At 29.6% G+C, this 27,580-nt stretch overlaps 2 protein-coding genes across 8 annotated transcripts in view; both read right to left on the bottom strand.

Annotated features, from left to right (window-relative positions):
• LOC111618832 (5'-nucleotidase domain-containing protein 3-like) overlaps positions 1–18,558 on the bottom strand; it is a 36,354-nt gene extending 17,796 nt beyond the window's left edge. The window contains exons 1-4 of one of the 2 annotated variants that reach the window (XM_023360421.1): positions 18,232–18,558; positions 9,576–9,751; positions 8,626–8,700; positions 8,506–8,561 (exon numbers count right to left, since the gene is read on the bottom strand). In XM_023360421.1, coding sequence (XP_023216189.1) covers positions 8,506–8,561; positions 8,626–8,700; positions 9,576–9,751; positions 18,232–18,415 — 491 coding nt within the window. In that variant the 5' untranslated portion in view covers positions 18,416–18,558. Of the gene's footprint in view, positions 1–8,505; positions 8,562–8,625; positions 8,701–9,575; positions 9,752–13,123; positions 13,697–18,231 lie in introns of those variants that run through there. The other variant, XM_023360422.1, reaches the window with a different exon arrangement.
• A 2,282-nt stretch (positions 18,559–20,840) lies between these two features.
• On the bottom strand, positions 20,841–27,471 carry LOC111618833 (tigger transposable element-derived protein 6-like). Of its 6 annotated transcripts, XM_023360423.1 has the most exons (6): positions 27,207–27,471; positions 27,008–27,124; positions 26,648–26,742; positions 26,334–26,505; positions 25,691–25,858; positions 20,841–22,223 (listed from the first exon to the last, which is right to left on the bottom strand). In XM_023360423.1, exons 4-6 carry the CDS (start codon positions 26,364–26,366, stop codon positions 21,003–21,005), a joined length of 1,422 nt encoding a protein of 473 aa, XP_023216191.1. In that variant the 5' UTR covers positions 26,367–26,505; positions 26,648–26,742; positions 27,008–27,124; positions 27,207–27,471; the 3' UTR covers positions 20,841–21,002. The 6 variants fall into 6 exon arrangements, with proteins under 6 accessions (XP_023216191.1, XP_023216194.1, XP_023216192.1 ...); XM_023360426.1 differs by having other exon boundaries at positions 25,691–25,794; positions 26,390–26,505; positions 26,648–27,124; XM_023360424.1 differs by lacking the exon at positions 26,334–26,505 and having other exon boundaries at positions 26,648–27,124.
• Between the last annotated feature and the right edge of the window lie 109 nt (positions 27,472–27,580).

Raw genomic sequence — 27,580 nt, 5'->3', positions numbered from 1 at the left:
GAGGTCCAGTATAAAAACTGAGTGAATCGTAAGGAGAGAGAAATCGACAACATCGGCACGGAGACTATTAATCAGAAGTGTAGTGTTGATCTAAGAAAGGTTACAGTGGACATATTCGGTAGGTGCGATTATTTCCTGTCACTGTGTTTTGGACACATGTAAGGGAATCTGGGAAGTTAAGTAGTCCTATCCTAAGGAAGGAGGGAGGACCACATGGAGGTGATATTGGCCCAGCACATAAAGAAGAAACAACCCAAGTGAGGCAGCTATTGCCATCTATGTAAATAGATGGGGTATTAGTTCTAATTTAGTAATTTTTATTGTTGCGTTGGGAATTTAGTGTTGATTGTATCGGAAGTTGAATCCATTCGCGAGATTTCGTTGTATTGTGTTATAAAAGAGGTGGATTACTTAATGTGGCAGAGAGCAGGTGGGAAGATTTTTATCGCCTTAATCCTTTGCCCGATGAATTACCTTTAATTAAGTCAAAAATATGCGCATTTTGCAAGATACATTCATTGGAAAAACGAAAAATTGGCCTAATAACCAGTGGTGGAACAACAGTGCCCTTAGAACATAATACAGTTCGTTTTGTACATAATTTCAGTGCAGGTAATCGAGGTTCTGCATCAGCAAAATATTTTTTTAAATATGGTTATGCAATAATATTTCTCTATCGAAGAAAATCACTTCAACCATTTGCTCGGCATTTTCCAGCCAATTCAATGTTAGAAATTCGTGAAGTTGAAGATGAAAAACTTTTGTATTGAAGTAATTCCTGAAAAAGTTCAAGAATTATTGCCAGTTTTACAAAATTATCATCATTCAACTATTCATTCTTCAAAGCTTTTAATGATTACATTCACTACTCTCTCTGAATATTTGCATATTTTAAAAATTGCTGCAGAAAGTTTACAGGAACTGGAAAAAAATGCTCTATTATATTTAGCTGCTGCAGTTTCAGATTTTTATATTCCACCTCCTAATATGGTAAGTTAAGTTTACAGAATTGAATTTTTTGAGTATTGTTTAATGACTCTCTTTTGTTAAAAAGATTTTATAATATGAAAGTCATCATTAAACTTATATATATATATAAAGAAATAAACATTGAAAAAAGTCATACAGTCACATATAGCCAATCAGAATTAGAGTTTCAACTGTAACACATGATCTGTATTCTGCCAATTAAACAAGTCTTAATAATAGAGAGGTTGTGGCCAACATTTTCATCGTGAAAACATGAACATTGGATGTTCAGTGCTGCCTTCCTGTAAGCCTAGAAGTTTGACAACGGCATTTGGAACGTGTAGCATGATTCCATCGATGTTCCAAATGCTATTGTCAAACTTCTATGCTTACAAAAAGACAGCAATGAACATTCGACATTCATATTTTCACAATGAAAACATCAGTCACAACCTCTATATTAGAGTCTAGTAAACCTGNTATTAGTAACAAAGGATGACCATTCTATCATTGAATTAGAACAAGAAAAAATAGAAAATGGTTGCGAAATAGAAGAAAAACTGGTATCAGATATTGTTAGTCGACATAATTCGTATTTAGCTCAATAATTAAGTTTATAACTAATCTTTGAGATTTGTAATTTATATCTTAATTTTTATAGTTATAATTGCAACAATATAGTGCCTTGCAAATTGTAATAAGTGAATTAAAGTTTTATGACCAGCTAACAATTGTAATTGGACCTCAATAATATATTGTTTCGTATTAATTCTGTCTGTATCTAGTTATTTTCATACAGCCCTTCATCATTACCTTACCTTAAAATATTTGATATTTTTATTCTGCTCTCCCATCTTATAAAACTTACTAATTTCAATGTTAAACCAGTGATATTACAATTTCATATGTCCCAACTATAAGGGGATGTAGAAAAAAAAGTGTAAAATTCTTGTACAATGTTAAAAAAATTAACTGTTACTTGGGCAGCGTCATTTACAACAAAATTTAATGAACGAAATGCACAAGGTACAAATTAAGGAATACAAATTCTAGAGCTTTAATTTACGATTTATGTATCCGCTGTCATAAAAATTGTCTTTCCACTTCTTTCCCAACACTACAAATATTCAAGTACAAAGTAACTGGTTTCGACTTATTTCTACTTACGAAGTAGTTAAGTAATTAAGAGATTAAGGAATTAGGGACATAAAATCCTGCTGAAAGAGCCGGAATTTTACTTAAAACTTAACCCAGGGGTCGGCAACCTGCGGCTCTTAATGCATAATTGAAACTCTTTAAATCAGTAAATAATTTTTAATACATATATATAAGTAAAAAAGGAAAAGATAAAAAAATATTAGTGGCACTTACGAGTTAAGAGAGACTTTCTAATTTCACTAATCACTTATTTCACTGTCAGAGTAAGAATATTATATAAAAGCATTTAAAGAACAGAACATCTTGTTGCAATTATCAATATCAAGTCTTAGATGGCACAGAGTAAAAATTAGACTATGCTCGTGAGAAATGTTTATTGTACTGTAAATAGAAAAGTTTCCTTACTATTATGACTGAAAAACAGATGATGTTTGTCCCTAAAATTTATGACTTGAATGATTTCTAGAATTTCTCAGTGTTGCTCTTGTGTTGGCAAGTGGTCTAAGTTTCTGCTTTTAGTTTGTGCTCTATTGGATATCCTTTATATAGAAGTTAAACTTACTTGATAAAACAGTGGAATATTACAATTATATTATTTCCGGAGAATATTATCTATTTTTTTTCTTGCGTGCAAGTTATAAAAAAACAGGTTTTTAGATAATTTTTCTAATTTGTTAGATTGGTAGAAAAATCACTATTCTACTTTTTCTAACTAACATGGAATAATCAAGAAAATGTGGAGTTCAAAATTTGTAAATCTTAAAACTGAATTAGAAAATTTAGACAGAAATCTACTTTTGCCTTACAGAATTACCTCAAAAATCTCAAAAAATATATAAAAACAACCAAAAAAAATCAACAGAAACTAAAATATTTAAAATCCCTGAATTTACTATGGCACTGGATTTCAGGAGATTTTTTTTAAGTAAAAAAATGTCAAAAAATCTAATCGCAAGTACATAAATAATAAAAAAACGAGTCCAGTAGTGAAATCACTAAAAATTATAAAAATCTCTAAAAATCATAAAAATATTCTACCTCACACCAAACCAGAAGATGAAAAACAAGCTAAATTACCCCAAAAATACCCTAAAAACGCTATAAAAATTCTATAAATACTGCCAATAAAACTACTTACGTAATGAAAATATGACTTTTTTCTAGTCCCTCTGTGAGAGAAAAAAAAATCAGCTAAAACCATCAAAAAATTTAGATACAACTTCCAAAAAAGTAACAAAAACTCATCTCCAACACACAACATTGAGATATAACATTTTTTTTTCTATGGCAAATCGTGTGGGGCAAACAAAAATCACCTAAAAACCATCAGAATTTAGGTACTGTACATTTACCTCAATGACGCTAAGCGTCCTGGTGGTGAAACCGCTAAAATTTTAAACTCACTCCCACACATTGTATTTTGAGGAAAAAAAAATATTTTTCCAACACACAGCTTAAACATCAAGCAAAATCATCTGAAAACACAAGGTTTTATTCCTTAAAAACGTGTAAAAAACACTACTTTTGCTATGAAAATACTATTTTTTCACTGCTGCAATACTAACCGTAGTTGGTGTGGAGGAAAGAAAATTCCCTTAACCTTCAAAAACACTCGCTGAAACCATTGTTTACTATTTTTTAATGTTGGAAAGCATATGAATATAACAACTTAATAAGGAACAACTAAAAAAAGGACACTTATTCTAAAAGCATTAATTAAAACTCATAATCTGTGATTTTTAACAAAGCTCCATGGCTTTCATAAGTCATGAAATACAATATTTCTACTCATGAAATTTACATGAGGAACATCAATCAAATTCAGCTGAAAAAGTGCAAAAATATAAAAATCAAATCAGTTTTATTTTATTGGTTGGTTGTAATTGTTATTTGAATGTGTGTTAACAACCAGATTAATAGGCTGAAGAATTAGTAAAGATAAAAGAAGGAATATTGTTGTACGTCATCCTTCCTTACAGTTACTTTATGTACAATTGATGTATCAGCAAACACATTTTCCAGGTCCCACGATGCCACGAGCAAGTACTATGGCCATCATGTGAAAAGACTAGTAGTGACGTCATGCATACACCAGACCCTGAAAAACGTTTGTTCCTTACAAGATACGTGCACGCATGTGCATGTGAAGATAATTTCATACCCCAGAAAACAAGAATTTTCAAATCTCAAACAGGTTTCTCTCTCTTACATTTATTCAAACAATTTTAATTTAGGTTATGTACTGTACAGTGTTATGATTTCGATAATATTAAAAAAAAATTTTTTATATTTGGAAATACACGAAAAATGTGTAAGTAGTCATGGGCTATTTTTTGAGCCTACTTTGATGCCATTAACAGACTTCGCCTATCTTTTTTTTTTTTTTTTTTTCTTTCTTCTGGTCCTCTCAGTACTCTCAGTATATTGCCCACTCAGAACAGCGACCGACGGGAGAGTTCTTTTGTTTTGGCTCAAGAGGTGAAAAAATGAAATATGGCCGATATTTTAAATTCACAATAACTTTTTCTCTAGCAATGTTACCAAAACAGATTTAACATTACTGTATTAGGGCACTTTTTTATGTAGATTAGCATACGAGTGATAAAATTGCAAAAATTTAAAAATTACTAAAATACAGTGGGTGATCGGACAACGAACAGATTGGTTAACACACACTTTCGCAAAAGATTTTTATGATCGGACAACGAACACTTGACTGAACAAACACAAGGAGTGACATAACATAACGAAAGTAAGTAATTGGAAAATTTAAAGATGAACTGAATGGAGAAAAAATGTTAGAATTTACTGGATTATGATCTTAAATGCACAGCTATAGAACTGATGATTCAGTAAGTAAAAAATTAAAAGGAATCAAGAAGGCTGTGTTGAAAAAAGAAAATCTGTTTTTGAAGATTATAAAGCTTGTTTATTTGAAATCAAAAAGAGTTCTTTCATAAACAAGCAGTAATTAGAAGCCACAAACATGATATCTACACAGAAGAATTAAATAAATCTCTTAGCTGGAATGATGATGATAAGAGTTTTGATTCCAAATTCAACTGATATATATGCCTGGGGCCATATAGGAATTACTTCTTAATACCTTGTTTCTATAAGCAATGATTTCCTTCATTAGATGCTTTCACATAAGCTCTGCTTATTTTGCTTTTAAAAAATCATCAGGAATTGAAATTCTTTTAAATTTTTCATCATCTAATTCTTCTTCATCTATGTCAATTTTTTGTTCATTAATTGAACACATTCATCTGGTTTAAGTGTTTTACTGTCTTTTAAAGTTAATGATAATGATATTCCTGGAATACTCACTTTTGCTTCTCTTTGCTTCTCATTATACTTCTTTGCTAAAGCATTATGTTCGTTCCATTCTTTTTGATATGCCTCTAATTTATTAATGATATCCTTATATTTTTTTTATTCTTTTGAATTGAGGCACTTAACATTATTTCTTTACAATCTGATTCACACATTTTAGAAAATAAAATAAACAGTGAATGGAATTGTTTTAATGCTTGCAATGGCGAGAATACTGATACTGAATTTTCTCAGAATTTTGATATTAGAAATAGAAGAACATCCAAAGATAAACTGCCAAACTGATGGTAAAACACTCCTAGACTTTGTACAAGATAATCAATTAATAATTTTGAATGGTAGAATAAAGGGAGATATTCCAGCAGAATTTACTTTTGTCTCCCCAAATGGAAAAATTGACGATAAACTATGTTATTTGCTCAGAATTTATGATAGATTACTGTAAGTCTCTGACAGTTCTGGAGGATGACTTATTGGATCACTTCCCGATTCAACTACGAGTTGAAATACTACAAAAAGGTATAAGAAAAAAAAATTATCGAAAAGCAACTCCATACATTAAGCATTGACTATAGAACTTACAATAAATGGAAATTGTTAAGAGAGTTCCAAAATATAAAAAATTGATGAAATATTAATCTTAGAGGAACATAAAAAGCCAATAACGAATTACTTGAGACTTACAACAAAATTAGAAGAATACAAATTTGGGAAATGCTTAAGTACCTACAAACAAACATAAGTGTGAATGGTAAGACAATGTTATATTCAAAATATTAAAAAACAAAAGAGTTTAAAAGCCTTTAGGAAAACTAATACAAAAGAATCACTAATGAAATACTTACAAAATAAAAAAAAACAAATTTAATTACAGCAAAAAAAATGATGTATTTTTCAAAATATCAGCAAATGAATCAAGAGATAAGAGTTTTCTGGTCAACAATTAATGGCTTTCGCAAAAGGAAAATCAGACTATAGTGTGCATATAAGAGTAGAACATGACAAGTGGATTAAATATTTTAAAGAATTTTCTGAAAATTATTTGATAAACCATAATCAAACACAAATGAAATTTAAGATATCGCAAGTAAATAATCAAGCAGAGATAATTAAGGTGGAAGAAGTCCAGGATCAAATTAAAAAACTAAAAAGATAAATCAACACCTGGTTCAGATATGATACCCAATTCACTTATTAAAATATTTCCTCTAGAGCTCATCAACTACTTGACCAAACAATTCAACAAATTTTATAAAATCAAATTATACTTCCGGATAAATGGAATGAAATAATTTTCACAATGATATATAAACAAGGCAAAAGAGACGAACCTTCAAACTACAGACCAATAGCATTGTTATCGAACCTTCAGAAAATAGTCACATCAATTTTAGCTGATAAATTTAATATTTGGACAGCCACAAATAACTATAGGAATGCCACGCAATATGCCTTTGTGGACAGAGGAGGAACACAAACAGCACTTTGTTTTAATGGCATTAATTAAAGAACAATTAGTCAAGAAAAAAAAGGGCAAAGACTGTCTTTAGATGTAGAAAAAAGCATATGATTCAATTAGTATAAATGAATTACAGAAAAAATTGAAAAAACAAAGCAGACGAACACCTGATAAAAATGATAGGTTTGTTGTTTGGGAGATACGAGACGATAATTAAACAAGATAATAATGTCTGGTCACTGTTTATAACGGTGGTCTTCTACAGGGAGATCCTCGGTCTCCGTATCTTCCTATCACTTACCTACCTTCCTCTCCACCTCATAGAATTATAGCCCTCCTTGTTAGAAATTTTGAAGTCATTAATCACGAGTTAAACCGCAGAATAACAGTTTAACTGGTGTCAGGAATCCTGAGTGGAGACCAGTGATTTCACAATAGTCTTGTCTCTGCATATTCATAAACTCATATCTTAGCCATCCTAGGACAGAGATTGGATTCCCCAAATCCATGCCGAGTAAGTGGTCAGAAAGGATTAACCCCTGGTCCCCGGCCAATCACAACTTCATTTCCTTTGATTGCTGTGTGGCCAGGCAGTCAGTAAAAGGCTAGCATATCCTGTGTCTTGGAGAGCCAAACAGATTGAAAACAGATCTTCAGTAAAGGTTTTCCACGAGAAGCCTGCAGCATCAATACATATGAAAGCTGCTGGTACTGTTTTGAAGCCAATAATTATAAATTATGTATTAGGTATTGAATGGCTGCATTGAGACCGATGTTCCAAGAACAATTATTTCATAATTATGATATACATAATTTGGGAGTTGTTGATTTTGGATAGCTATGGTCAATTAATTAAAATCATTTCTGCTGCTGGGTAGAGTCAGAGTAATGATGCATGTACAGTACAGGTGGCAGATTTGTTGCTTGTAGGTTTGCATGTAAATAGTAGAGATGGGGGTTCCTATGAGGGCCTTAGATGAAGGAAGGCTTCTGGTAGAAGTGAGATTGTTAGCTGATAAGAAAAGGAATATCTTATAAGTTTGGAATTTCGGATAACTAAGGAAAGATGCAGTCTTCATAGAAAAAAAAGGTGATTCTATTGATTCTGCATATAGACTTGGTATTGGTGCGGAGAATAAGATTTCATACATTTTATGTATGAAATCTTATTCTCCACACCAATACCAAGTCTATATGCAGAATCGATTCAATTTCTATACATTGTACTTCAAATGAAACTTTTTAATAAAAAACAACTATCAATTTAAAATTAAATATCTGAAATTCTTAATTTTATCTTCAAAATATATTTTGTGTTACTTTGATTAACTGAATAAGTTAAAATTAAAGTCCACAAAAATATTCATGTAAATCCACACATTTCAAATTTCCCACAAAATAAAAACAATGAAATTTTTTTCCTTCAAAAAGTTCCATTATTTATTAAAATAGATGTAAAAATTTCACAGCTTAAACATTTCAGTACTAACTTGAAACTAGTAAAACTCAATTTAAAAGAATCAAATATTGTTTAAAGAATAACAAATCTTTAGATTTTCAAAAATTATTAAAAAAATCATTACCTGTACACAGTACCCAACTGTATTTGGTGAAAGGAATCAATTTTCATTAGAAGACCCTAAAATTTTAATAAATAAATAAATATTGGCACTTTAGGATTTCTCCCTTTAAAAATAACTTACATTTTGAATATCATAATGCAATCCTCTAATTGCGAAACCTGGTGTATATTTTAGTTTCTCTATTTCTTTTGGATACTGTAAAAAGAAAATCAATATAAAATGATTACAAAAAGAAACAAAGTATCTTAAAATCTTAAAACTAACTTAATATTAAAAAGAAAAAAAGAAGAAGTTTTTCAGAATCTAAATATACACAATAAAGGAAAATTGTTTTAGAAAAAAAAAGGGGTCTTCAAAATTTGAACCTACATTCAGGATAATGTTCTAAATTTTTCAAAACTCAGCCAAAATTATTCAGAAAAAACTTTTCATATTTGTTTGATTGGAATCAGAGAAAAGAATTTAGTTAAAATTTTTTTTACCATTTGCACTGAAATCTTTTGTAAAGCAAACTAATCATTCTTAAAATGGAGAAATTAAACTCTTCAAATGTTTTTTGCACTGATAATTTGCATAGTTACAATGATTCAAATAAAACTTTGAAAAGTCATTGAGATTAACTTTTAAATTTAACATTTAACAAAATTATCAAAATAAATTAGTTTAAATTTGGCTCATTAAAAGTGTGATCAGAATACTCAAGTAGTGATCAGTTTTCTATTGATACTTAAAGACAAACATAAGTACAAGAGAAAAAAAAATTACAAATTAATGTTTAGATTTACAGTCGACCCCCCTATAAGATATAGATACGTTCCAATTTATTAGGAATCCGATTTCTTACAAGTCGTTCCAATCACAGCCCGACACGTGTCAAGTTTACGGACTACGGCTGATTGAAAGGTTTTCTTCCATAAAATTAATAGATTCTACACTAACCGACTCAACATTTCCAAAATACGTATATTTTTTCATAGTTTTATAGGAATCGTAATTATAGGGACCGTAATTATAGGGGGGGGTCGACTGTACTTTAAATATTAATTAAAAAAACAAAATTTTAAACCTACTTTAAATTTATTAATCAGCCAGTCTCTACCAAGATCATATATGAGATAGTGGAGAGATTCTTTATATACTGCTAAAGTGTAGTCATAGTCAAAACCATATACTTTCACTTCTGCAAGATTAAGCTCATTATTGGCAAAAACTCCACGTGGCTCAATGTCTGGTGGTGGCATTTGCACTGATGGAAAATGGAAAATATTTATTACTTCAGATGTTTAATTATAAAAATTATTTTTTTTAAATTCATTATAAACATATAAATATTATGGGGGTAATAAAGCAACTCCACATCTTCTGTAATCTTTCCAGCAAAAAATTTTTAGCCTCTAAGGGGCCTATGTTAGTTTTCAAACATTTCTCTTATTGAAAATGTTTAATGGAAAGAGTATGGAAGATGTGAAGTTCAAATCAATAACTTATTTATATTATGCATTATTATAAACACCCTACTGTAACAGGCTGATGTAAAACATCAATTTAACATATAATAAATTCAAACAGAAATATAAATATAATAGTTGCTAATAAATTGTCTTTTTTTCTATTATTAACAACATAAACATAATTCCATTTATTATAAACATGAAATATTGATATTAATATATCTTATTAATTTGTTACAAAAAATCTTTTTGTGTAATTATATAAAAATTTTAAATTGTTGGGCTGTTTGCTGTATGGAAAAAATGGTACATAGAATTCTCGTTGGCTGCAAAATCTAAATCACCGAGATTATATATCTTTTTCGTATATCTTGAGCCTGTTTACAAGTACAGAACATATGCATTTTAGAAAGAATCTCATCACATCTTTGACTGCAAATTTTCGAAAATTATATATAAAATGTTAATTATTAACATTTCCCTGTTTAGCCTTAATTGAACAAAAGAATTTTTTAACATTAAAAACGGTAAGTCCGTGTGCATATAGCCATTGATAAAATGGGTATTCTAAAATTAAGTTATACCGAGATGGACTTATGATTTTGCAGATCATTAATGTCTTGGGTCAGGGAAATTTCCAAGGTATTCGGAATTAGTCGAGAATTAAGTCAGTAACTCATATCAGATTTCATCATGAATAATAGATTTGGTTTTTCAATATATCCAAACATAATAACTAACTAATTGACTAACCCAGTTTCTTCTCAGCGTATCCACGAACGACTTTTGATATAGTAATCTTAATAATAAAACAGGTAAATTTGCACTCTTATCCGGTTAAGAAATCTAATATATCTTTTAACAAAAAAAAGGACCTAGTTTAAATCTGTACAATTCAAGATGAAGAGCACAACCAGGAATATTATATTCAAGTGAAAAAACTTTGCAAATAAATTTATTCTGTATTATCTCTAGATTATGGAAAGCATACAAACTCCAGAGCAGTGAGGCATAACTAAAAGCATTTATAATTAAAAAGAGTTAAACAATTTAAACTGAACTCCAATGTTCCTTAATTTCATCTTAGAAAATAGTTTCACTGTATTATTAATCAAGGTGATGGATTTAATCTTGGCTCTTTTATGCTGCTTTTCAAACGACAATGAGGGATTCAAAATTACACCCAGGAACTTAATTTCTTGGACTATTGTCAGCTCTTCATTATTGAGATAAAAGGTTGTATATGTTTTTTTGGAAGTCTGGTTCTATTTTGAAATACCATAATATATGATTTTTTTGGATTAAATTTTATCAAATGTAAAACCATCATCTTCCCTAGTAAAGCAAAGCATTTAAATCAAACATGTAGAAATTGAACAGATATGGGGACCAAGGATCTCCTTGTAGTAAGCCTCAATTGATTTCGACAGCCAGCCATAAGATATTGTTTTATCATAAATTTATATTGGCCAAATAGTAATCCTACCACTTTTATTACTTTATCCTCTGCATGGTATTTTACCATTTTTCTTTGTAGGTTCAAAATTATTACTGAGTCATATGCCTTTTCTATTTCTAAAAATAGCACAAATACTTTGTCTTTTTTTTCTTGAGCTGAAGTTGTATGATTGCTATTAAAACAAAAAGTGCCACATGGGTGCCTCCATCTTTATTGAATGCATAGTGTGTGTAATTTTTATAATTGTTTTTCTCCATCAATTCATTGAATCTTGCTAATAAAACAGAAGTACATAATTTCCAGAATCCAGACAATAATGCAATTGGTCTGTAGTTGGATGGTTGATTTCTCGCGCCTTTTTTAAACAACATGTAGAGTATAACTTTGTTCCAATCCATAGGAGACTTGCCTAAATTGAATAAGTCATTAAAGATTGTAACCAAATAATTAACAATAGTCATCAGAAGATTCTTAATTATGAAATTAGAAACTGCGTCATATCCTGGAGATGTACTCTCTAACATTAAAAAACTAAAAACAAAAATACATTTCCTATATTATATATTTTTTCATATGGTTGGTTCTTTAGTTGTTCATTATTAATAATATTCACTATTATTATTTAAGTAATTGGATGAAAATTCTTTAAAATATTGATGCCAATTAGAGAGAGGCATTAGAAATATGTCGATCGTCCTTGGAGAGCTACGAAAACTATTTATAACATTCCAAAATAATTTGGAGTCTTGACTTATTACAGAGTCACTTATAGTTGAAAAAAAAAAAAAAAAAAAATTCTTTTTAGCTTTTACTAGGCTCCTATATATTTTCTTGTTTTCTAGATACATCTTCAAAGACTGGTCTGAATTTATTTTTTGAAAAATTGTTGTAAGCTTCTTTGTTTAATTTTGTAGTAATAACAAAATTTATTATCAAACCAGTTTTGTTTAAAAATTTAAACTATCTTATTCTTTTTACATTTATAAAACAATATGAATTGAGTGCCACCATTAGATTATATTAGTTCTTATAAAGGTTTGTCTCAATCTTCTCTTGTGATAGTATGTTGTTAATATTTGATCCAAACTCTTAGAAACCTCTGTTTATTAAAAACTTCCCTCTCATCTCCATCTTTTGATTGGGGTGAAGTCTAAGCATCAGTGTTAAGTTTACTTTAACTGGATTCCCTCTTAGTATTAGTTGTGATGAAAAATGGTCTGACGTATCCATATTTAATATTCCCATCAATAGACATTGATCTAGAACAGGTTGAGAACATATAATGTACAGTAATCAATTATAGATTTTCCCGAATAATAAAAGTAAATTCAGAAGGAAAGTCACCTTTCATACTACTGTTCAATATGAATGAATTGTTAGCTTGTGTGAAGTCTAGCAAGGTTTTAACTTCTGTATTCGCAGTTTTGTCCTTAGACAGTCTTCTGTTATTAATGAAAATTGCTTTTTCCTCTGTATTTTAGATTCATTACTTCAATTTAAATGTTGAGGTCTCCACCTATTATCCACCAATTTATAACATTAATCCATGAGTCAATTTTTTGTAATTCTTGTAAACCAAACTTATCAACTGGAGGAGAAAGATAAACCAGAACAATACGAGATTCTCCCCAAACTGATTGCAATTTCTGGTTAATATTTATTACAATAATTATGAATTTATTGGTTATATAGCAATGTAACAACTCACCGAAATGTTTCTTGATCAAAAGCACGAGACCACTAGATGGGCACCCAAATCTAATCCTCTGCGCCTTGCTAACTATCATTATATATTTCTGTTCTAAAAATTCCTTGTCTTCTTTATGCAATTCAGTTAATCACATCTCTGTAAAACCAATGATGGAGTGATATTCCATGTATTTTCTTAAGATTATACTATGTAGCTTTCCTTGCAAGTTTTGAATATTCCAAAATCCTATTGACAATTTATTACTATTGTTACAATTTGTATTTATTATAGGACCAGTATCTATTAAATTGTTGTTAACTATCTGTATATCTATATTGCCAATTTCTTCCTTATCCAATTTAACTTTTCTGAGTTAGTAGTTATAAGTATCTAGAACAACATTCTAATCCCCACCTTATTGGTTCTGAGGATTTAGTCAATTTCTTCCTAAAAAAATTATTTAGTTGTATTACTTTATCTAAGTTAATGTCGTACGTAAATAATTTCTTATCTTGAATATAATAATCATCTCTGATAATTAATTTGTTTCCTTTCAATTTCTCTTGTTTAATTATAGTCTAATTTTTTCTTCTTAGTCTAGATCTTTTGCATAAAATCAGTTGTAAAAATTATTTTTTCCTTTCCTTTGCTAATAGCTTTAGCTTTTAATTTCCAAAATTCTTTCAAAAGCAAATTTCTATTGTACACAGAATCTAATACTATCTTCACAATAGGGTTAGTATCATTATTATTTAGCCTGATTAAGCTTTCTGTAGAGCTATTTTCAATTCTCGGATCATCTCTAATAAACTGGTTGATTTCATTGATAATCAGTAGAGGTAAAAGGAAAATTAATAACTATGATATTATTTTTTTGTTTTCTCATTTATTAATGTGTCTAGCTTGAATTTAAACATACCTTTTAAATGGTTATTGTTCTTAGCTAATACACCTATTTCTTCTATTTTCTGACAATTTTATCAATTTGTCTTGAAAATGCTTATTTTCTTCCTTCGTTATTTTAAAAGTTCTTAATTCCTTGAATTTCTTTATTCCACTGTGAAAAGTTATTTTGTATTAATTCATATAATGATTTTAGAGAATATTGCAGATCTTCTTGTATCAGTTTTCTTGTTCTTTAATTAATCATTAATGATTCAAAATATTCAGGTATTTTCATAACTCTTGTGGTTTCAAAACCATATCCATCATATTGTTCCCCCAACTGAAAGAATTCCTCATTCAATAACTCTTTCACTTGATTTTCCTTAGCTGTCTCGTTAAAAATTTCCTTACATGGCCAACCATACCCCCTCTTTTGCATGTCTGGTTGACTCAAATATTGAGGGGAATGGGGAAGAGGAGCTGGATTAGGTTCTATCCCAGCAATTAATAGAAGACATATGATCAACTGCAACATTAAACTATTAGTGAATATCCACATCCTCAAGACAATCGAAAACCAAACACTTAAAATTTTCTAATACGTTAATATCCAGTTGACAAGCTTTGCTAAAAAGTTCACAAAACACCATCAACGACAAAAATCACACCCCGAAAGATGTGAAGTTGATCATTGTTAAAAATGTTCCAGCTTCAAGAGTACAGGTATACTTCACCTTGCGTCAGCAATTGGTTCCAGGAGAGGCAACATAAGTCAAATTTACTTGTCTCTGTGTTTAATTGTCACTAGGCTAAACCATAAATAACCATTACCAGTTCTGTATTTTATTTATAAATGCTTTTTTTAATAATATATAGTTAATAAGAATCTATTTTAAGCTTACAAACAAATAAATTTTAGTTTTTAATATAGTACAGAAAAAAGTAATCTAAATTTAAGAATTCATGTACAGTACGTACAATTCATAGTTGTAAATGTACCGTACATGTTTACAATTTGGCGATGTTTACAGTACATCGCAGACTATTTGTGAAACTGGTTTGCTCTAAGACATTACAAAATCATCTTTTATAAGGTTAAATAACAAATACCGGTTATTAAAATTATCTTGCAACAGTAGAAAAAAACTAATTTATATTAAATTTACCAATATCGAGTGGCGCTGACAATGACACCAAATGGTAGATATTGGAGCTACCATGGAAAACACCAATATTGAGCACTTAAAGACTGCTAAATAAGACGACAACACAGACATACAGATGTTTTCATGTTTCATTCTCTAGGATTTATGATGATTATACTAACATTTACTGTAAATGTATATATTTTAATATGATTTTGTGCACTTTAACACTTTTCTAGTGATATTACGACTTCAATATTTGTGGACGGACGGACAAAGTCGAATAAAATGATAAACTTAATTTTTATTTTTCCATATATTTTTTTGACAAACGACGTAACTCGAGGTATATCTGTGCATCTTATTGAGGAATTTACAATTAAAAGTTGCACTTTATTTTCTTTTGATTAAATTTTTAAAAAATAACAATTTTAACTTGGTTTTAATTTAGCTAAATTTAATTTATAGAAGATTTCTTCCAAATAGTATCTTATACAAGGGGTGCCAGAAAGATAGTTATTAATGGTCCAAATGGTAAACATCACCATATCAATAACAGATATTTAAAGCACAACTCAAAACATTTTTACACATGTTACCTGGAACAGAAATCACTGATCTAAAAAAATGGTAATATTTTTATGATACACTCTACATTCAGAATTAACAAATTCTTACAAAACACAGAAGTTTTAATGCGTATAAGTTAGTACTTTCACAAAAATAAAAATCTTTGTAGAACCAAAACAGCACCGTACTCATATTCTATTATTTGAAATAATGTTTTGCCATTTAAAATAAGCCTTAAAAAAAAAAAAATATCAATTTCAAATTATCTAAAATTTAATTTTTTTAGAGTTTATTCCAACTAAAATGTTTTTAATTGAAATCCAGTAAAATTACTAAAAAACAAAATTGAGTTATTAAAAACTCAAATGACCCAAGTTTTCAACTATCATTATTCACCTATATTTAGATTTTATAATCAAAATTGGTTCAAATTTAAGAAGAAATTGTTCTATTCTAAAATCAAAATTTTTTGGATCTAAAATACTAAAAATGACAGGCATAATTCAGTAAATTTTCAAATCATGTAACTGACGAAAATTCTGTAGAGAAATATTTCAAAAATTATTATATATAGACATTATTAAAACCCAAATCAGTACATTTTGTTACCACAAAAGTAACAATATATTAAAATGCTGTCTTTGAAGAGGCCCTGAAACAAAATTAATAGGAGGCATGTATCAGTGTAGACAGATATACAGTCAAACCTAGGATTTTGAACAAACTGGTTCTTGAACAAAATTTCTAAAACTCATAATTGCACCAGTTGCCAAATAAGTTACTTGGTAAGAGCCAGCCACAAATTAGTGAGAAAGATGGGTCAATTCCCTACATTTTAAAGAAAGTTGACAACCCGACCAATCAAGGACAAAAAAATCACCGACACAGAAGTTAGTGGCATTGAGATCACCTGACACCATTGGACATCATGACAAAAATCATCATTAAATGTTGCTATTTAAATTACATTTTCGTGCACATGCAGGAAAGATAATACTATTATTTTTCAGCACACACTGCAGTTGTACTTAAAAACCAAAATTAATAAAAAACTATATTAATTGACATTCAAATAATATAAATGGAATTCAAGAATGCGTGTTTAAAAAAGGTACTTAAGTCAAATTAAATAATAAAAATAAAATACAAAATGCACACACGCACATATACACAAATGGACAAAATCAAAAAAGGACTAAGAAAAAAATGGGCATGTATATAAAAACTGTGTGGTTGAAGACCAAGAGGAAAACTATAGTATTGACAACATGTTCAACATGATTTAATATAATAATTATGTTCAAAGGAAGTACACAGGATGTCAAAAGAGGGCATTTTTGTAAAAAAGGTGCATATTGTCTGAAAACATGGCTGTACAAAGAATGCACAATACTTACTACAAACAATCCTGAGTGTCATGTCAGTAAGGGATATAGCCACCGTGAAGTGAGATGCAACTTTGTACATGACATGGCATACTCAGAACAACATGATCCAGGAGCTGTTGAGGCAAGTTGTCCCACTCATTTTTTTACTGCATGGATGAGGGTTTCTGGAAATATATGTCCTTTTGCAATGATGCAAAATATTTAGGCTTTTCACTTAAATAAAAACAATGGGAGGAAGTTTTGGACAGGCTGGGCTTGAGGAGAAGGTTGCTTATAAATATCCAACAAAGAAAGGTACGATATGCTGGACATTTGGCTAGAGGATCAGGAGGACAACTACTAAAGACGGTGATTGGAGGGACTGGTGGAGGAGACGAGACCTAGAGGAAGACCCCGAAAGATTCGGAGAGATAACATCAAAGACTGGACTGGAAAGGATTTAAGAGAGGCCTGGAATAGAGAAACATGGAGAGGAATAGTTCATCAAATGCAACCCTCTGTAGAGAGGATGCCACTGGATAGATAGATAGATAGAAAAACAATGGAGAAGTGTTTCACACAAGTCACAATGTTAGCATTCGAGAGTACCAATTTATATAAAAATTTTCTTAATCCGAAAAATATTTATTTAAAATTTAGATCAAACCATAGCCACATTTGTGACGAAACAGTTACAAAGTAGACATTAATGTCTCATTCCAAAGCCAATTCAGAAAAACATTTCCCATAAACATCTGGTTAATTTCACACATCAGTTTAAGCTACATATTAAGCCATTTGACACCATGCCAGCTATTTTCATGAATCTAGGCTGTCAGCAGCCAGAAGACACACCCCCACTTCTGTTTACATTAACGAAATAACTGAAATTCTTCAAAAAATTACAAGAAATTCGTTTATGTTTTTAAAAAATTATTACAAAACATTAAAATTCATTCTCAAATTAGAACATCTTCAAGCTAAAATCCTTACAGATAATGATTAAAACCTCTTCACTTAAGTGTAAACATTGGTGTAATTTGTATTATATTTGTGTAAATATGCTAGAAGATAAGTATTTTTCTGTATTTAATTAGATAAAAATTCAAAATATTTAATTAATTAATTTGAATTTTAAACAAATATATGAAGTTATTACCTTCACAAGCTTCCTTTGCAGCAACATACTTTGATTTAAGTTCGTCAACAGTAGCTTTCTTCTTAGACTTAAAGCAAGAATCATTTGTCTTCGTACGAACAAGGAGTGTATTTCTCACCAGGCAAGTAACATCTTTGTTTTTTGAAAGTAGCCACCATACGTTGAGCAGACGACAGTTCGCCATGCTGAAACTCTTCGTAAATCCGACACCAGATGTCGTAACGTGAGCTTTACCAAATATCGTCTGGTATATATATAGTAAACCAATAGCGTAGTCTGTTTCGTATGAGACGAACTATGCTATTGGTTGGCTTACTGCATAGAAGCACTCATTTACATAGACTTTAATTATTTAATCTTAAAATTATTTAAAAATTAAGTAATAATAATCTTTAAAAATAAGTAATTAAGTAATTAAAATTAAGTAATAATAATGTTTTAAAATAATTTGAAAAAAGCTTTCATTTTTTTTCAAATTTTCGTTATTTTTTTTTATAGACGGCGTGAGGGAGCGAAGATGGACACGTGTGTCGGGTACCGATCTTGGGGCAAAAACGAGCGTGTAGAATTTTTTTAATTCTGTAGTTTACGTAGAGTTGGGAGCGCCGATATGCATTTGATTTCCCTTATCCACCGACATAAAACGAAAAATAATTTGTTTTATAATGCCATACCTATTAGAAGGGGAAAGACTTTTCGAATGTTTTTTTCTCTGCAGGAACGGGACCTAAAATGTCCCCGATAAACCACCTAAAAAAGTACCTATCATACCGAAACTTTATTCCTGCTCCGTAACCGTAAATATTGGTGATATGTAATAATAACAAATATTTCAAAAAGTTATACTGTTTCAGATTAATATTTACATAGGCAATTTAATCAATGAATGCCAATAGACCCTTTCTATTTATTAGGAGAGTAGGAAGAACATGCCATTTTCCCTTCATAATCTTGCAAATCAAAATTTAGACAAATTCTTCCATATCCAATCTTTGTAAAGATTACATTTCACATTGCAGCCTCATTCCTTGCCATTTAACTGGGTCCACGAGACGGCTGGATGGCGAGGAGCAAGGCTTGAGTTATCTGGAACAGAGCACCCCAATAAATTCCTGGTCTTTTGACCTTGGTGGATTCAATATCTGTTCCTCCAGAGAGGAAATCTGACAAATTTGCCCGCTCTACCACCAGTACCCAAGCTCTTGTGTGTGTGTAACAAGTAAATGTCTCCAAAAATTACAATTATTTAAATTTATCAACACTAAAACATAGTTATTAAAGCACAAAGATGCAACATGCCAGATGTTTTAGTTATTTTTTTTTATTTACTATATACATATCAGTTAGCATTTTTCTGCAATGTCTATCAACAAAGTATACCGATAATACATTTTGATTCATATTGTACAGTACATTTATACTGTAATATGTTTGTAAATAATAGTAACTTCATCAAAATAAAATTTTTTAGATGTGGCAAGCCTACATTAAATTAACTAAGTTACTGTTTTAGGTATACGCATTGCACAATTCAGAAACATGTACATTTGAAAATATTTACCAACAAAAGATACAAAGTACTTAACAAGAAGACTCATCAAAATATGGAATATAACATTTAACTTCACAAATATCAATTTGAAAGCTCAATGTTTTTAAATATTCAGTACTCAATTCTAGATAAACTGAACTCAAAAATTTAAAGTGGCACATTTTCTATGCATAAGACTGTATCCTAGACTTCCAGTTAGAGAATATCTAATAATAAATTTAATGGGTAGTGGAGGATATGATGGTGTGCAGTCTTCTCAAACTCCAGCCATATAATTTGCCAATTCACTTTTTCAAAGCAAATTGTCACCATGTTAAGTTTGGACCTTGAAGAAATCATACCATAAACTAGACATTGTGAAAGAGAAAATTAAGAACTTTGTATTCTTACTATGTATTGATTATGACTCCAATCTCAATATAAACTTATACTTAAATATATGTATAAGTCTAAAAAATATAACCTGAGAATTCATGTGATGGTAATAAGAAGTCTTACAATACCATTTATCATTTTAGTGAGTTTACCACTATTAATATAATTGAAAATTTATGAAAGGATCAGAGTCAAAGATTTAAAAATAAAGTTGAAGTCAGCAATTTTGTATATTGATTATACAATCCTGGTTAATTTCCAGAAGTATAGCCTCAATCTGCAGATTGAACTCATAGAAAATATAATGGTTTGCTTCATAATGGTTTTCCTAGAATAAATTAGATCAGTGGTTCCCAACCTTTTTTCATTAGCGTACCCCGTGACATGTCATATCTCTAGATTGTACCCCTCATTTAAGAAATTTAGTGAGTAACCGTATTGTTAATTTTACATATTGTAACTTTAAATTAAAAGTAAATGAAAAAATGTATAATAAAGTTGTGATTGTTGCAAGGAACATATTTTACCTAATAATTTTTTAATACTATTAGTTTGTGATACATAATATTTTATTTTTTCTGCCATAATAACTAACTTTTTTCTGTACCCCTAAACAACCTATCGCGTACCCCTAGGGGTACGCGTACCACAGGTTGGGAATCGCTGAATTAGATCAAAAACAGAAATCTATTATATTTTGTGCTTTGTTTTTGAAAATATAAGCAAAATTTTGAAATGTAAGACCTAATGTAAAAATTAATACATATTAAACAATTTTTGTTATTTCAGTATTTATATCCATAAAGATGGTCCCAAATAACATTGCTATATAATTATTAAACTTTCATAGTTTGATTCTGCTTGGTCCTGGTTTTTCAGGAACAGTAGATGTGCAACAAGCAATATGTTGTTTGGAATTTATTTCTAAAACTGAGTCTTCTCTGCAATGCAGAGATGATGTGCATTTGTATTTTTGATTTTTCATTTGTTGTGAAGGTATTACATTTAAAGTATCATTATATACAGTGTCATATAGTTCAGAATCACTTTTGTTAAAAATGTGAGGATTGAATGGAACAATACCACAAGCTTCAAAACCTTTAACAGCATTAACAATAGTAGCAGCTTGACAATATGCTTTCCCAAACAATTTACCAGCTATTTTATCTGTAATCACCTCATCTGGATTTGAAACCATAAAATCATTACAAGCTTGACTGTAATAAGCTTTCAGAGAACCAAAAAAACTGACATCTAAAGGTTGTAATATGTGAGAAGTATGAGGAGGAAAGCCGAGCATAATTATTCCGTGGCTTCGACAAATATTAATTGCATCAAGGGAAACGTGCGAAGCATGATTATTCACAAGAAGTAAAACTGGAAATTCTGGTGAACATTTTGAATATTTTATGAAATGTTTTAAATACATCACAAATGATTCTGTTGTCATCCATCCATGTTGCTGAGCAATTGCATCTGTTCCTGGGGGGCATCCTTCAAGCAATTCAGTTCTTATCTTTTCATTAGGAAAGATAAAAAATGGTGGAATATAACATCCTCCAGCATTACAACAACAAACTATAGTTATATTTTCTCCTCTTTCAGTAGAATTGTTTCTGGTTATGAACCTCGTATCAACAGATGATATAGCTTCTGTGGATAAGGTTGGCACGACAGAAAATCCAAATTCGTCATCACAGTTATAAATATAATGGGAAGAGAATGTGTTTTCCATTTGAATATTTTCTAATTTTTCAAAAAATATATCTATTTGAATCCTGTTATATCCCATTGTTCGACCAACTGATGTTGCTTCAGAAGTTCTAAGAATGATCCCGTGTCTTTTCAAAAAACTATTCAGCCAGTCAGAGCCTGCCATTTTATGTTCCTTATTAAAACAATGTGTATTTTTATTGGCTTCTGCTAAATCAAATGCCAATTTTCTACATTGAATGTTAGTAAGACCAAAAATTGCTCTATCAATGTCAATAATATACTGTCGTAATTGTTCCTGCTGTTCTTTATTAAAAACTTGACGAAATCTTCCTCCATGAACTGGTAAATCCTTTAAAAAGGGAAGAAAAATATAGAATTTTTAATAAATAATGTATTCTCTACAGATAAAAAGAACTATAAGAATATTTATTAATCATTATTCCTAAAAATACTGATAATATTAAAATGATAATGAATAAACAACTGTTTACAAGTTAATAATGCCCCTAAGTAAACTATTACTCAATATAAGACTTATAAAAGTATTTAAATGATTCTTATTTATTTTTTATTCTTTATACTCTGCAGGCAATCCAGAGCAACTGGAAACTTAAGCACAGTAAAAGCACATCACGCAATTCAATCTTGCCCACAATGGTATAACTAGGTAAGAGAGGAGGAATAGAGTATGACATCTTCAGAACAATACGCCTATTAAAATTCTTGAGGATCAGATTCTAAATCAAACTTTAGTTCTTCAGATAAGATGGCAATGTACCTTATGTCATCCAGTTATCACATAGTAACTGGTAATAGTAATTCAAACTGTTTTCCTTGCCTTCAAAATTGATTAACATGCCATAACACTAAATTGATGAATGAAATGAAGACAATATGATTATATAACTTTTATCTAATCAATTTTAATAACAAAAAAGTTTATTATTAACTTCTTTCTAATTTCAATCTCTCACATTGGAAACCTTCTATTCTATGTAATATTTTATAGTTTATGTATAAATTGTTGTAAGTTATAGTTGCATTTAAATTGCTTTAATAAGAAGAAATAAATTGAAATTTGTTTAATGGATTTTCCAAAAGCGTGGAATATTATGATTGAACATTAATCAGTTCTTTGAAAAATTGTCAAACTAAAAATTGATGATTAAATATTGAGGAGAATAATGTTAACAACAACCAGGCATTTACAATTCATCATTTTTTTGTTGTTGTTATATTTTGTTATGCTTTAAATTTTTTAATTTTTAATGCATTAACAAATATCAATTATATATTTTCCCAATAAAATTTAGAGGAAAAGTTTACTTTCATTATATGTGAGCTAATTGGAAGTTTCTGCTGAAAAAGAATTTTTGTGGAAAAAATCCACATCAAGAATTCTAAATCTAGAATGATATTATGTTTGATTAACTTATCAATAACTTCTGCTATAGTGAGCTAAGTATTCATAGCCATAACAAACTATTTTCCAAAACAGCTAGCAATACACAGTACAGTATCATGCTGCAAGATATTGATATTGAGAATGCAATGTTGTTATGCATAGAAACATGTATATATATTTGCAAGGCCCTAAGCAAAATTTATTTTTGAGGTTCATTAAAAGAGTAATGGAAGTAGAGAGCAGATTTATTTATGTCTAGAATAATATGTACTGTACAGTGCATTTTTAATATAGAAACAGACAGTAAAACACATGAAGTAATAAAAATGTGTATAATAGTTTTACTATAAATTGGAAAATTCAATAATGCACAGAAATTCACTTATGAAACTTCTCTTCTGCTTTTAGTAGCAATGAACTAATCAATTACAGAAAATAAATGCAGTTTTGCAGCAATATCTCAAAGTTCCAATGGACAAGATTGAAAGTGAAGAGTCTCTCTCAATCTCTGATGCATTGTTATTTGGAGGTAGTTCTTGATCAATTTTAAGTTTGAAAATGATCATTCTATAGATGCAACAGATACCAGTACAGTTATATTTTCAATAATTACCAATTTGATGATTTAAATACAGTAGAGCATCGATTATCCGAATACCAATAAACAGAAACATTGGTTAACCGAAAGTGTTCCAGTCGGCAAATTCAAATTTCTGCTAGGGCTGTGGCATTGCAGCACTCTTCCGTCCCTGCCAAACTGAACTGTAGGCCTAGTTTAATGTATTACATTATGTAAGGTATGTATTTGTAAGACATGTGATACAAATTATATACAGTACAGTTTTGTGTTTAATATATTTTTTGGTAAACGATCAGTTATCCGAACAACCCCAGTCCCGAATTGTTTCGGATAATTGATGCTCTACCGTACTAAAATATACTATCGAATTTGCAAACCCTACATATTGTGTTTTTTTTTCTATTTGTACACCAATTCTGATGACATGAAGCATAGTTCCTGGTGTTTTACAGCCTACACAACATTGCCTATTCTCAAGTGTATTTAATAATTTCAATCTTTCAACTTCAGATGATAAAACTATTACCAGATATGAAACATGTTCGCTTCAAGGCCTACTGATAATTAGCAGAAAATAAAAAATACAATATTTAATACTTTTAGCTATCAGAAATTTTTTCTGACAGTGAGTTAATGTTAACAATAATTTTCTGCTTTTAATAATTTCATCTGCTTTTCATGCAGAAAATAGAAAGAAATTTTTACAATAAATCAAGATGACAAAGAAGTAATAGATGTTTAAAAATAAAGTTGGATTAAATTAAGATTTCAGTAAATATTTTGGTAAAAAATGAAGATACAAGCATAAAAATAATCAATATACATCAAGTTGTAATATAAATTGCATGGCAATATTGATGCAATGGAAAGAGACTCCCAGATAAACTGACGAGGATCGAAGAACACTATTTACCTGGGAGTCTCTTTTCATTGCATCAATTTCATTGTGTACCCCAGTCATTAAAAATTTTGTAACTTTATATATTTCAATTATGTTCCAAGCTGTTATGAAGAACAATTTTGAAAAATGTTCCTTACTACTTGAATTCCATTTTTCAAATAGTAGTATTCTGTTGTCTGAGTATGATAGCATTGCCTGAAGAGGGCAGTTATAAACTGTCAAAAGTATTTGTGTAAATAAATCTTTTCCGTAATGCCAACAGACAATTGTGTTGTTAATTTTTTAAATCTTAATTCATTGAAGATAATGATAACTGTTTGGTGGTCAGCTACAGATCTGGTACACTTTGACTTTCTGCCTCTCGATGAAATCATCACAATTGAAAGATACTGTCATCAAATTGATGTTATGCATTAAAACTATCCAAAATTCAATCTGTTTTGGTAAACCAAAAGGGTCCCATTCAATTGTATGATAATGCTAAATCTCATGTTGCCTTTCTAACAATATAGAAACTTGGTCCACTGAAGTATGAAATCATACCTCACCCACAATACTCTCCTGACTTTTTCCCGAAAGTCTATCACATATTCAAACATTTTGACCACTTTCTTTGTTGAAAAATATTCCATAACTATAAAGCAATTGAAAAAGCTTTCCAGGAATTTCTTGCATCCATGACATTTTATGAAGATGGCATCAATATTATGCCATCTAATTGGCAGAGGTATAGAGATGTCCAGGGTGTCTACTTCAATTAATAAAGTTAATTGTTGAATAAGTTCTGACTCTTCATTTCTACTGTTCATAAACTGACAGTATTTATGTTGCACCCTGATAATCTAAGCACAAATGTGGAAATTTCTGTTCATTAAGATGAAATTTACTAATTAAAAAATACAATTTGCCACACAAGTTGAGTAGACATACCTCATTCTTCTTCTTTGCGTAACGTCTTAAAGTTGCTTCCGGTACTTCATATGTTTTTGCAGCTAAGTTGCAAGACATGTTTTCCTCTTTCACAGCATGAAGTGCTGCAATCATATTAACATCAGACCATGAACGACGATTAGAAATTTTTTTATAATTTCTAACCATCTGAAAATAGAATCACAGTTCTTAGAAAGAGAAATAAGAATTTACAATGATTTTTTTTCATTATAGAAAAATTATTATACACTACAATTATTATTGTATTCTTTATATAGATTAAAGAATTTTATTAATTGTTATATTGTGCTATAACTATTTGACATATAGAAATATTAATTTCCACTCATTCTATATCATATTATCAGATAAAAGTTTAAGAGCACTGTCTGTCAGCATTAACAAAATAAAATCTTTAAAATTGCTTTTTATTAATAAAAGACCAAAGGGCTTATTTCTTAAAAAAATACAGTTACACATGTAAATTAGATTTTGCAATCCTTCTAAATATTATTTCTAAAACACTAATTTACATTATTATTAAATATTATTTCCCTATAAAGCATTCAAGGAAGTTATTCATTTCATAACAAAATAAACACTTTATATAAGTTAAGATTAGGATATATAAACCCGTATTTACTGTATCATATTTTGTCTCGATACATATATACATATCTATAACGACAAAACACTTGCTTTTATGGAAAATTTCTTATTCTACATGCCATTACTCTACATTCCAGATGATAAATCATTTTAACCAGGAGGCACATCTCATTTCGGAGAGATAAGATCGTATGTTGTATTGCAGACTGCATATGTAAAATTTCATATAACAACTTATAAAGTAAAAACAATCAAAAATATTGAAAATGTACTATTTATTAGCAAGATACTCTTTAGTATCTGAAAAGTGAAGAAAAATAATGTCCAAAACTTATTTCTATATTATACCATTTTATATTTTATTGGTCCATGTTAGAGAAGTCAGAAAAAGACTCATAAAGCCCTAATGCTGCAGGTTCTCCCTCTGCTCTAAACATTATTTTCTGAAAATATATCCATAAATGTATAGAGATGATTATTACAAGAAATAAAACTTTTGTATTCAATAGTAAATATACAGATTTGTATTTTGTTACTTATGTATTTACAACAGGTGGTTAAGAATTATAGTGACAAGTATTAATGAATAAATAATTGAAAGTTTATTTAAAAAAAAGAATTAAATTCAAATGAAAGATATTGTCACGTAATATAACAGCCACATGTTTAAACAATTATCTATTATCTTATATTCTTCCTAGTTCCTACATAAACAGCTGACAGAACAATACTCTTGTCACGTGTTCTATGCACAGAACAATACTCTGGTCACGTGTTCTAAGTACAGAACACTACACTGTGTGTATTTTTTCAAATACAGTTTATCTGAAAGAAAACTCAAAAATTAATTAAAATAACTGAAAAATCAGTATTAATCAATCGGAAATAATGAATTATAAATAATTACCTCGTAATTTTTCACTTGTATGTCAACAGAGGGGCAAGACGACGACTTCGTCAACTTACCCCCGCCATGTTGGATCTTTTCTTAATTCCACGTTCCACGAAGTTTTTTAATTACGATGCGAAAAAATAATATTCATAACTATAATTACTTATTTTTTAATATAAATTTATATTTATTTTGTAAAAAAAAATAATTTAAAATTATTTTTATATTATAGGAAACCTCGTATTATATTTTCCAGATCTTTGTTTTTTTTTTTTTGAAACATTATTAAGCTAGAGGACCATGTTGCCGATTCATTTATCATTTAATTAATATACTTTTTTTAAAAAAAGTTATTAGGATTAAATATTAAATTTTTTAACATTTAAAAA

This window comes from Centruroides sculpturatus, unplaced genomic scaffold, assembly GCF_000671375.1.
Source record: "Centruroides sculpturatus isolate CEXI.00-Female unplaced genomic scaffold, Cexi_2.0 scaffold13, whole genome shotgun sequence".
Classification (NCBI taxonomy): Eukaryota; Metazoa; Arthropoda; class Arachnida; order Scorpiones; family Buthidae; genus Centruroides; species Centruroides sculpturatus.
Note: the sequence above shows the minus strand (reverse complement) of the source record. Positions and strands in the feature narration are given on the sequence as shown.

What these genes read in the sequence shown, in the direction of transcription:
- LOC111618833 (XM_023360423.1), bottom strand. Translation starts at nt 26,366, where the DNA reads ATGTATATATGTATCGAGACAAAATATGATACA. An exon ending in TCGAGACAAAATATGATACA is followed by an intron (nt 25,859 to 26,333) that starts GTAAATACGGGT and finishes TTCTATTTTCAG; the next exon opens with ATGGTTAGAAATTATAAAAA. An exon ending in ACGCAAAGAAGAAGAATGAG is followed by an intron (nt 22,224 to 25,690) that starts GTATGTCTACTC and finishes CCCTTTTTAAAG; the next exon opens with GATTTACCAGTTCATGGAGG.